This window comes from Podarcis erhardii (assembly GCF_964252035.2).
Source record: "Podarcis erhardii genome assembly, chromosome: W".
Classification (NCBI taxonomy): domain Eukaryota; kingdom Metazoa; phylum Chordata; class Lepidosauria; order Squamata; family Lacertidae; genus Podarcis; species Podarcis erhardii.
The window spans coordinates 28006695-28018779 of record NC_138506.1 but is presented as its reverse complement, the minus strand read 5'-3'; the positions used below and the strand labels follow the sequence as shown (position 1 = coordinate 28018779).

General features: G+C 48.4%; 1 protein-coding gene across 1 annotated transcript in view; it reads right to left on the bottom strand.

Annotated features, from left to right (window-relative positions):
* Positions 1-12085, bottom strand: part of LOC309333177 (inositol polyphosphate 5-phosphatase OCRL-like) — a gene marked incomplete at both ends in the record, with an annotated part of 54918 nt that overhangs the window by 17520 nt on the left and 25313 nt on the right. The window contains 1 exon segment of the mRNA XM_081846577.1: positions 5911-6046. Within this exon segment, the coding sequence (XP_081702703.1) occupies positions 5911-6046 (136 nt within the window).

Genomic DNA, 12085 nt, shown 5'->3' with positions numbered 1-12085 from the left:
TCATTGTGAAAGGGGCAGCTGCACCCAATACTCCCTTCATCACTTCTCGCTCCTGAGGCTCCAGAGATGCTCCGGGAAAGGCAGCGGTGACTGTTGTGCATCCGGCGCTAATGAGCGAAAACGCTCCATCTGAAAACGAGACAGAGCATCCGCGATGTCATTATTAACGCCAGGCATGAATTTGGCTGAAATATATATATTCTGCTCAAGGCACAAAGGACAAAGGACCGTAACAGGTTTCCCACTCTGGTGGAATGCGCAGACTGTCTAGAAAGAACCACTACTACTGACTGATTGTCTGTATTGAAACAAACCCTATGATTGCGAAAGTCAGCCACCCATAAATGTACTGCCACTACAATAGGAAAAAATTCTAAAAATGTAAGGTCTCGAGTAATGGGCTTGCCCTGCCAGTCTGCAGGCCACCTTTGAGCGTACCACTGTCCCCTGAAATAAACACCAAATCCCAGAGAACCCACCGCGTCGGATTGCACTTGCAAGTCAGCCTTGAGAGCCATGGTATCTTGCCATAAGGATATGCCGTTATACCTGTCGAGGAATTGAAGCCAGACTCCCAGATCAGACTTAACTTCTTTGGAGAGGCGTACCCTATGCTGGGGCGCCCTAAGGCCCACTGACAATCTGGCCAGGCGGCCACAAAAGGGCCGGCCTGGTGCCACCACCCTACAAGCAAAAATTTAAGTGACCTAACAGAGATTGAATTTGTCTAAGGGTAACCACCTTTAGGGGCAGGAGCTGCTGTATCAATGCCTTAAGGGCGACCAGTTTTTCCAGGGGGAGCCTAGAAGTTTGGGCCACGGTGTCTAACTCAATGCCCAAATAGACCAGAGATGTGGCTGGGCCCTCCGTTTTTTCAGCTGCCAGTGGTACTCCGAGGTCCCCTGCTAGAGTTGTGAATGCCTCCAAGAGGGCAGAGCATCGCTGTCTATTATCTGCGACCAGAATAAAGTCGTCCAGGTAATACGACCCGCCCAGCGACCCTGTCCTGAAGCACAGGGCCCAATCGAGAAACGTACTAAAGGACTCTAATGCTGAGCATGTGACAGAGCAGCCCATAGGCATTGCTTTGTCAATGAAATACGCCCCCTCAAATCGAAACCCCAACCAACGGAAATCTGATGGATGCACCGGCAGGAGGCGGAATGCGGACTCGATGTCACATTTTGCTAGAAGTGCTCCTCGCCCAAATCTGTGAATCATTTTAACTGCCTGGTCAAAAGAGGCGTATTTCACCGTACACAGTTCCTGAGGTATCGCATCATTGACAGAGCCTCCCCTTGGGTAAGAGAGGTTGTGGATCATGCGAAACTCCCCCGGAGCCTTTATCGGTACAATGCCCAGCGGGGATAAGTGAAGCCCCTCTGGGGGGGGGGGGCTCGGAAAAGGGACCTGCAACCCTACCTGCCGTGATTTCCTTCTGTATCTTTTCCTTAACTATCCCAGGCCTTTCCCATACAGACCTCTGATTTTGGGGATCCCCAGTGTTGGGAGGAAATGCCACGGGGATTCTGAACCCCATGGAGAATCCTTCCCAAAGGTATTTTGCGGCTTTTCTATCGGGGTATTGATCTAGGAGGGTTTTGAGGGGCTGGAGACGGATGGGGGAGAAGGTGAGACCAAGATACAAGTTACTGGTGGTTACTGGGTCCTTGGTGAGAGGATCCGGGGGCACCTCTAGCATTGTTGTTGAAGTACCCCCTGCCCCCCCGAAAGGGCTGTTGCTTATTCTTAAAGCACGCAGAGGCGGGGTGATTTTCCAGGCACTGCTCACATTCGTGAAGATACTTACAGGAAGGATACGAACACACACCCCTGTTGTACTCCCAGCACTGGCGGCGCCGTTTTGCCTCTGTCTTACCCGACTTGGCCGATTCCTGGTTCTTCTTTTCGATGTAAGGGCCAACGTCCTCGCCCCAGTAATTAGGGTCCCTTAGGTCCCACCGGGTGGAGGGCAGGAGAGAAGCGTTTCTACGAAAATTCTCATCATAGGTTAATGCCACGGTCTCACTCGCCAGCGTGTGAGCCCGCCTCACGTGAGCCAAATAAGCAACCAGATCCATCGAACGTTTGGGGTAAGCTGCGCAAATTACTCCCATGAAGACCTGGTACCCATCCAACCAGTTCTCAAAGGTGCACTCAGCCCTAGGCGTCCTATACCTCCGCTTACCGAAAGAGCGCTTCTTTTCCCCTTTCCCAGTTAACTTGGTAGGAGGGAGAAGGGTAAACATATCTGCAAAGTCGCCATTAAGGATCTTATTCCTCTTCCTCTGGGACAAATGGTTCCCTAATATAAAATCAGTAGACTGATTGGTGGAAATCTTTACATCTTCTACCAACGCCCCATCCTTCCATTCCAATGTTCCATTGAACGTCTTACAGTGCGAATTAGCTCTTCTTTCATGCGCCCAAAGTGGGATCCCATGATTATCTTCCCCAAAACCCCAGTATCCATCCATAGGACCCTCGCTATCAGAATCAGAGGAAGACGTACCTGACTCATCCTCCGACTGCTTGCTTACTTTTCTTCTTAGCTGACATGTGCTTCTTCTTGGACTTTCTTTTGCCCCCTTGTACCTCACTGTTGGCTGAGTTCTCATTGGCCACTGGCTGGGCGACTTGGGGTTCCAGCTGTTCTGTATCAGAGTTGGAACCCGAGCTACCCTCCGTAGAACTGTGCTGCGGCTGCTGCTCCTGAAAAACACTGGGGGAACCTACAGCCTGTGACATGGTATTACTGCTGGCCCCCTTTGCAGGCACCTTTCCTTTACCGGCACTCTATGCGGGTGCCTTACCTTTACCGGTGCCTGAGGTGGGTTTCTTAGCAATGGCTGATTGGGCGCGAGTGTTGGGGCTTCCAACTGCCGTGGTCTCTATCTGACCGCTGACCGACGCAGCGACTGATGTGCCCTGTTGCTCCTGACTGTTAAGGGGAGTATCGGGTATAACCTCCTGTGAAGATTCCGGTGCTGGAAGTGCCAGAGCCCTCGGCCTACACTGCCTATGAAATGTTTCAAAAGCCATGAAGAATTGAGCAAAGGCTTGAGGATCACAGGGCATAGCCGGTAATTGAGCGCCTCCATTACCCGTGGAAGATCCCAGCTGATTACCGGTGGAGGAAGCCTGCTGATTACCCCCAGAAGCCATTTCGAAATAAAAAAGACACAAAGAAACCTTCTAATTATCTGCGAACCACTAGCTCAGTATTGTCCACACTGGTGGAAATGCGTACCCACTAGAAGCCGCTCAGAATGAACGACCGCCCAATAGGTATTAAAGTTAAGGGTTGTTCAGTTATCAGAGGTGAGAATTATCTCAGGTAGGATTTAGTACCAAATAATTACTGACACGCTATCCTTGCAAGAAAAAGGCAACACAGAGGGCTAGCTCAGTATTATGTACCCTGAACACTAGCAAATAAGAGCCCCTGGTTGCTTTTGTATGAGCTTGGGACAACAGTCCCCGCGGACTCTTCCCCACTGTAAGCCACTTAGACAGCAGGTCTTATAACAATCCTGACCACCTTAGATGCTTACCAACTGGGTGGCCTAAAATGCTTTGGTTTATTTATTTATTTATTTATTTGTTATTTATTTATTGTTTTTGTTTTGTTTTGTTTTGTTTGGTGTTTGGTGTTTGGTGTTTGGTGTTTGGTGTTTGGTGTTTGTTTGGTGTTTGGTGTTTGGTGTTTGGTGTTTGGTGTTTGGTGTTTGGTGTTTGGTGTTTGGTGTTTGGTGTTTTGTTTTTGTTTTTGTTTTTGTTTTTGTTTTTGTTTTTGTTTTTGTTTTTGTTTTTGTTTTTGTTTTTGTTTTTGTTTATTATTATATCTATCTATCTATCTATTTTATTTTACTTTAGCAACACAGTAGTTTTAAATTATTCAGCAGCGCCACTGCTGAATAACCAGAATATAAGCTCCAGGCACTTAAATGTAATGAGATGCAACTAACTTATGAATCAGCTCCCAAACAATTATCCCTAAATGGATGCACCCAGCACTTTAACTTGAGGCAAGCTGTGCCTTAGCAGTACTAAACATATGTTGCCCAATAACCGGAATCCTCCAACTAAACAGCCTCTCTCTGAACCGTGTAAAGCAAAACAATCAAACTACAGATCAGCCGCCAGATAATTAAACCTTCAAACAATACACCCCACACTTAGATTGCGGCACTGCTGCGGTGACAGAAAAATAACCTCGGAAAAACAGCACGCCAAACAATGCTCAAGCACTTCAAGTGAATCGCAATACCGCGACCTGTAGCCCGTGGGTAAACCTTACATACTTAAAAAGGACTTAAGTTCCCAGGCTTAAAGCTCCCCTGCTATTTACCGCCCCGCTCGCAGGAGCGATGAAGCTTACAATGCTGCCCAAGATTTAGCGCTATCTAATTAGGCAACCCCCTGCGTGGGCGACGTGCACCAGGTAATGCTTCTTCGAAACAAAAATGCCCCTGAACTGAAAACCGCTAACGAAAACACGCCCTCAAACTAGATGGTTGCAGGCGCTAAAGTAAAGGAATGAGCAAATGATACAGTAAAGACAGTGTTGTCCGTTTCTAGTACCTTACTAAAGATAGCCTGCCCACAACTCGCCACGTGGCCTAAAGCAAGATGGCCGCTGGAGCTTCACTGTAAACCACAATGCAGCACGCCCTGACTGTCGGCTATAGAACCTCACCAAAAATGGCCGCTTGCACTTTACCACGGGGCGTAAAACAAAATGGCACTCCCGTTACCCTGGCAACTGTAAATAAACCGGCGACCGAAAGTGATACTGTTAGAATTACCCTGCTCTCGCAAGATAAAGCTGCCAAGCCCCCCCTTTTTTTTAGAATGGAGGCCTCCTGGCAGAAAACGTCGCAGGGCGGGCTGCGCTGTTTACAGTCCTCCTTGCTTGCTCGGTTCCCGCCGTGCAGATTGCCTTTGGGACCAAGGAACCAGGGCAAAATAAGGCAAGGCACAGTTAAATGGTGCCTAGTGCGGGAGGGAGAAGGAAAGAACAGCCACGGAAGACCCGCTCGGTATACTTCACCCGTATTCTGGACCGCACGCTAATCCAAGGATTTCCCTCCGGGTAGCACAGCTCACCGCAAGCGAACCCAATAAGTGACCGCTGCAATACTCCCTAGTCCGGCAAGACCGCAGAGCCTGAGCGCCGCTGCACTCCCTTTCGAACCGTTCGTGCGCCCTGACCCTCTGCTACCAGCAACCACGCTAAAGCAAAGCAGTGATTTCAGCTCTGACTGAGACCAAAGTCCTGACAGTGATTTCAGTTATTGAGCGAGGTCTTGCCGAGCACGAGGGAAAGGCGAGTCCACGACGGTACCAGGCGAAAAAACTGGTCAGCTGGAATGGAGGCAAAGAGGGCTGTCCCCGGGCGCGCTGGCCTTAAATGGGCTAGGCCATGCCTCCCCAGCCCGCCGATTGGCGGGCTGGGTCGCAGACACTCCCGGGGATTCCCTCGTTCTTGCGGGGGCCTAAACCAGCCCCCGCGTGTGTGGGGGGGGGCCGCAACCCCACCTCCTCTCGAGCTCGGAAGTGGCTCTGTGACTTCCAGACCCAATGGGCTGAAGCCAAATGCTCCAAGCCAAGTGCCACAGAAGCTCCACTGCATGAATGGAGCCAACTGTTAAAGTATACAGTTCAGCCCATGTGGTCTGCCATGCCTGCAGGAGCAGCGTGTACTCAGAACAGTGGAGAATGGAAGCATAGGGATTTAACAGAGCCAAAACCTGCCCACTCCTTGCACCAGAAGTCATTTGCTAAGGAGGAGCTCTGTGGAAAGGGGCCTGGTTGTTGGTCAGGGCCAGCCCAGATTCGAGGAGGTGCCACATAGCAGGCAACTAAAAACCCTGAATAGACGATAGCCCTGGCCAGGGCAGGTGTTACCCCTGTGAGGAAGAGGGAGCTGACGGGCTTGTGGTCGCTCGTTTTCAATTCCATGTGGCTTTGGTAGCTGAGCTGATTCACGCTGCCTCCCCTCAAGAGGATTGGGTCACACCATGCTGGCACACAGCACTTCCCACTGCAAGGAGGCAGGAGAGACACCAGGACTGTTGGACTGGCTGAGGCAACACACAAGGCTCACACAGTCAAACTTTGGCTCCACACACGGTCTGTGATCTTGACCATGGTCAACAGCTGGAGATGATTGTTGGGATTCGCAGGATGATGGGTAAGTCTGCAGGCTTCAACAGGCTGATGCAATACTCTGTGAAGTGCTGGGTCAGAGTGACTCAGCGGGAATGTGATTGGCTATCACCTGTTTTAAAAAGGAAAGCCTGTGCAACAGTTGTGTGGTTGTGCTGTGGTGTGGTGGTTGTGCTGTGGTGTGGTGGTGCTGTGGTGGAGAGTATTCGTTTGCCTTAAGGAGCAGGTACTCTGTATGGACTGTTTTTGTAAATACTTGTATATAGCTCACATTAAAAAGACTGCACTGAAAAAAACCTGGGACTCTGAGCGTTTCTGCTGAAAGTGCCGTGAGGAATTCGCGACAATGATGGGGCTTGGGAGTCCAACTTCTGAAGGGGCGGACCTTGCAGGTGTGCAGGTATTTTGCCTCATGGAGAGAGTTGTTAGGAAATCAAAAGCTGCCTTCTACCAGGTCAGAATGGATTTCTGACCTACCCCAGTTTTGACTCCTACATTGCAGGGGGTTGGACTAGATGACCCTCGTGATCCCTTCCAACCCCACAATTAATTAATTAAGTCTACTCTGGCTGGCAGCAGCTCTCTGTGGCCCAATCCTTTTTCAGGTGGAGGTGCCATAGAGTTTCAACTTGAGACTCTGCATACAAAGCATATGGCACACCACCAAATTATGATCCTTCCCAAAAGCAATGGGCCCTGTTATTTTTGTTCAGACACTATTTTTTCAGTGATCCAAGCTTCAAGAAATGTAAAAATACCCTTTCTGGCACCTGAAATGCTGCCCAAAGGAGCCTGCCGTTTTCCGGCTTCGTCACTACATGTTCCGCCTGTCCTTTTGTTTTCCCCATTACCACAGCAAGAGAAATTAAACTAGCAGGCCTAGGTGGCTTCTTACAGTTGTCAATAACCACAATAATATGTAAAATCATGGATGGTGAGGCTCAATGGCCACAGAACATACTCCACCAACAGAAGCAGTATGGCTTGGAGGAGGGGAGTGTGCTGTTGCACTCAGGTCCTGTTTGTGGGCTCCCCAAGAGGCATCTCATTGGCCAATGTGAGAACAGGATGCTGGGCCAGATGGACCAATGGCCTGATTCAGCAGGGCTGCTCTCATGTTCTTATGCCCTGGCAGACTCATCTTGAGAGAGCACCAAGTCTAATTCCCAGACTTCCTTGACACAAACAGGATTCTCATTCAGCCTGCTGCACCTTTCAATGAACTGCAACACCGGTTATACACACCATGAAACAGAGGGTGCTGGTTATCAGGACAAATGTGGGGGAAAGGCTGCTTGTGGAAAAGGAGCCAAAACATTTCCAGAGACTTTGAGCAGGGATGGGTTGAGGAAGACAACATATCACAGCCTTGCATTTCACAACTCGCCTAGCAGCCTTTGGCAACCCGGAATTCCATGCAAGCAAAGTGAGCAGGTGAAGGAGAGCTGGATCTCTCTCTTCCTCCGTGGCTTGGTGTCCATTCTGGCTGCAGAGGAAAGGAAGTCCGTCCAGCCCTCAACTCTAGCCCTCCTCCAACAGCTTGCTTAGCAGAAAGCCATGTTTTTATTTATTTTATTTATTTACGGCTATTAGCCCATAAAATATGTACAAACATAAAAGCACAGAAGCATAAAAACCAATACATCTAACAACAGAAGGGGAACACCACGATGCAAGGGTGGGTCATTGAGCAGTGACAAGTAACAGCTTGGGGCCCGGAAAGATCCAAGGGACGGTTCACAGAAAAAGGAGAACTGGAGACGAGATCCGTCATGCACTCTCATCATGACTGTCCGATTAGTTTTTGTTGTTGTTGTTGTTTTTTGGTGGTTTTTGTGTGTGAGATAACCGCATTCAGGAATCTCGCCACCTGCAGAGTTACAGAAGGATCTGTATCCTGCAAGAGCAGTGCGGCATGTGACCCAACAGGCCTGCCAACCAAGCGCAGTAAAGCAGGACCCAGGAATTTAGTCCTAGCTATGCTATGTAAGGGACAGTTGAACATTATACGAGGAAGAGATTCAATTGTTTTCCCGTCACACTCGCATAGCGGAGACACCAAACCCTTGGAAAATCTGTAGCTCAACAGGTTCGATGGAAAAACATTGAACCTTGCACGAATAAATGCAAGTCGGTGTGGTACAGATGAAAGAGATGACATGTATGATGGAAGGCCAAGTGGTGGGGTTATTCCGTGATACCTGGGGGAGCAGACACCCCCACCCCTGGAGAGGTTGTGTTGATTTTCAATGTCTGCTAATCTTTGCTCAATAAGGCTTTTGGCTGAGCGTAGGTTCATCTTTAAGGAGTCCGCTGGGGAAATTCCGATGCTCAGAAGTTTGGCATGGATTTTTCCTACCCACGGGTTAACAAAGTCATCCCGCCAGAGGCACTGAAAGAGGTAATGGTTGGGAAGCCTATGCCAGCTGGACAGCCAATAGCCAAAGACTCGCTTCCAGATGACCGTCTCCAATGATGCAATCCTTAACTCCAGATGTATGGCTGCATTGTTCACACACATGGGGAGTTTCAGGAGGCGACGGAGAAACTGATTCTGCAATGTCCCCAGCGATGTTAAATTGGACCCTGGGGCCCAGAGCGGGGCAGCATAACAGAGGGTGGAAACCACTTTTGCGTGGTACACCTTCAATGCAGAAGGGATGTGGGAGGCTCCGTCGGCCGCAAAAAATTGGAGTAGAGTGTAAAGTATTGTTTTCCCTTTGTTCAGTAAATACTGTATCTGTGGCTTCCAGCTTAGGTTATAGCGAAAAAAGACTCCCAGGTATTTAAATTTGAAAACCTGTTCTAATTGGACTCCATCTAACTTCCAGCTGTAAGTTTTCCGAGACCTGGTAAAGACCAGTACTTTTGATTTTCCATGATTAATTGTCAGGTGGTTGAGTTTGCAATAAGCCGCAAAAATCTTTAGAGCTCTGCATAAACCGACTCTAGAGTAGGAAAGGATCGCTGCATCGTCAGCATATAAGAGCAGAGGGCAGCGAAAATCAGCTAGGCGGGGGGCATGAATGTTGGCTTGAGACTCACTCAGAAAGAGCTTCATGTCGCTAATAAACAAGTTGAAGAGGAGTGGGGCCAAAATGCAGCCTTGGCGCACTCCTCTATTTATTGGGACCTCATTGGATAGGTCTCACTCTAGCCGACGACCCGTGGTGTAATTGGGTTATAAGCCATAACAGCCTTCTATCTATGCCCCATCTCTCTAATTTCTTCCATAGACAGTTTCTTGGGATACTGTCGAAGGCGGCCTTTAAGTCTATGAAAGCAACACATAGGCGCCCCCGACTCGGGGCAGAATATTTTCTGGCAAGATGATACATAATTACCATATGGTCAGTGGTCGAATAATTGTTCCTAAAGCCCGCTTGCTCATGGCCAATCAAGTTTGAGTCGTATGCCCAATGGGACAGCTTAGACAGCAAAAATTGTGCATAGATTTTCCCGATGATAGACAAAAGGCTGATGTTCCGATAATTCTCTGGGTCAGCAGGGGGACCCTTTTTATGGACTGGTACGATCACGGCCTCCTTCCATGACCTAGGGATAAGCCCCGTAGAATTAATTGCATCAAAGACTTTGGCCAGAATTTCAGCCCACCACCTCGGTTGCGCAACAATAGCCTCAGCAGGGACTAAATCCGGCCCAGGGGCTTTGCCCGTTTTCAGATCTAGTATCAAGTTCATTATCAGTTCTGGGTCGGTAGAGGGCCACAAAGGTAGATGGTCGGCTCGGAATTCCGTGGGTGAGTTGGATTCCTCTGCCAAAGAGAAATATTTACTCAAGAATTGTTCCCATGTGGGCGCAGGGATAATCGCCAGTGGGTACTTCCTTCCTCTTTTGTTTATCAGAGCCCAAAATTCCTATGGTCTGCGGGATCTAGAGGCCGCAATCAAGGCTCGCCAACGCTTTTGGTACCACTCGCGTTTGGCCAGCTTTAAAGTCTGTTTGTATGCTCTTTTGGCTTGTAAATAGGAGGGTGGTAGAGCCTGGGCATTAGAGTTTTTGTATTCATTATAGATAGAATGAAGAAGGGATCTTGCTTGTTTGCAAGAGGTGTTAAACCAAGGGGCCCCAGTATTGCAATGCGCCACTTTCGCCTTTTGAGGAGGTGATGTAAAAAAAGTGGTAAGGTTTGTTATAAGAAGGTTAAAAAGTTTCAAAACCGAATTGAAATCTTGTAAATCAGTAGTTATTTGAGGTAGATAGGCAATGATTTCCCTATGAAAAAATTCCTGGTATTTTTGGGCCACAGCCTCCGACCATTTGATCCCTCTTATTTTGGTCGATGATGAGGTTTCCAGAAGGACTGAGTGTTTATAGTCCTTCTGGCACCGGAACAATGACAAAGTGGTCACTATTGGAAGGTGATCACTGAAAGGTTGGTTTTCAACTTGGAAGGAAAGTACATTAACGGCCAAATTTGCAGAGATCAAAAAGTAATCGATAACACTGTTAGATGCTAGTCCCAGGTGAGTAAACTCCCCCGGTATGTCGGGGGGGAAGGTGCCGTTCAAGAAGACTAGATTCAGGCGAATGGCCATTTGGTAAAGAGTCACTCCTGCTTTGTTTACTCTGTTGTCCTTTGAAGTTCTAATTCTGGCATGTTCCAAGTCAAAGTTGTCCAAGCATGGGGGAGTCCACCATTTGGACTTGGTTAGTGGGTCCCAATTTGTGGCAATACGAGCATTAAAGTCTCCCCCAATTAAGGAGTACGAGTTAGGGCATTTAGTATGACATGACAATAGGTGATTTTCAAATGATTCCCATCTCCAATCAAGATCAGGTGCAGAGCCTTCAGGGGGGAGATAGACATTAGTAATTAATAATGAGGACTTCCCTTCTGCGATCAGTCCAGATAGAGCAAAAGGCGGGGAAGCCCGTACCAGAGTGAATTTGGCGTGAAGTTGGAGTGAGATCCCAATCAAAAGACCCCCTTTGGGGCGACCACCTTTCAAGGAAGGGGAGGCCGGAAGTGTTAGAAGATCGAAGCCGTCTATGGTAATCTCTTCCTCATCCCATGTTTCTTGGAATAGGATGATATTAAATGAATTTATGTACTTCCTGAATTCGGGATCTGATTTTTTTGGTTCTCCAACCAGCAATGTTCCAGCTAAGTATTGATAATGTCAGATCCTTGTGCTGTCCCGGTAATTGTCACTTTGAGTTGTTTAGTAGGTTCTTGGAGGTAGAAGGAGGACCCATAAAGAAATCAGTAATTTTAGTTTGTGCGGATAAGGTCTTCTTCTGTGTTGATCGAATCCATGATTTGGTAACATTAACAGGCAGGGAGGGCTTTGCCGGGGAGGAAGAATTAGGCAAAGTTAGTGAGGTCGGATGCTGTTCATTGAGGTGAGTAGTAGTAGGTCGTTGATGGGCTATACTAGTAGATCCGTCAGAGTTGTCAGTCTTAACCAGGGTAGCGCTAAGAGGTGTTCCAGCCATCACTTGTAGTTGCTGCGCAGATGGAGAAGAATTATCACGCAGATGTATAGAAGGACGTGAACGTGGGGATGGTGCATGCATAATCATTTCCTGGTGATCTTCAGACAGGGTAGATTCTAGCTCTGGCATTGAAGCAAAGGATTCATCAACTTCCATATTTTGATTGGACATAAGGTCTGAGACGGGAGTGTTGAGTTTATCGACTTCCTCCACGGTAGAATGGTGCTGTTGGTCAACAGGTGACTGCTGATTCAGATCAGTAGGGGGTAACAAAGTAGCGGGTTGAAAGCTTGTCAAGGCATTTGATGGAGACGCCTTGTGGGACGTGGAGCGCCTGCTCTCCTCTCTCGTCGGCATAGAGGGGTCCCCTTGCGATAGGAGTCTTTGTTTGAGTAGATCCAATCTGTCGAGAATAGCCTGCTGTTCTTCTGAAGGGAGTTTTGCATAAGAGGAG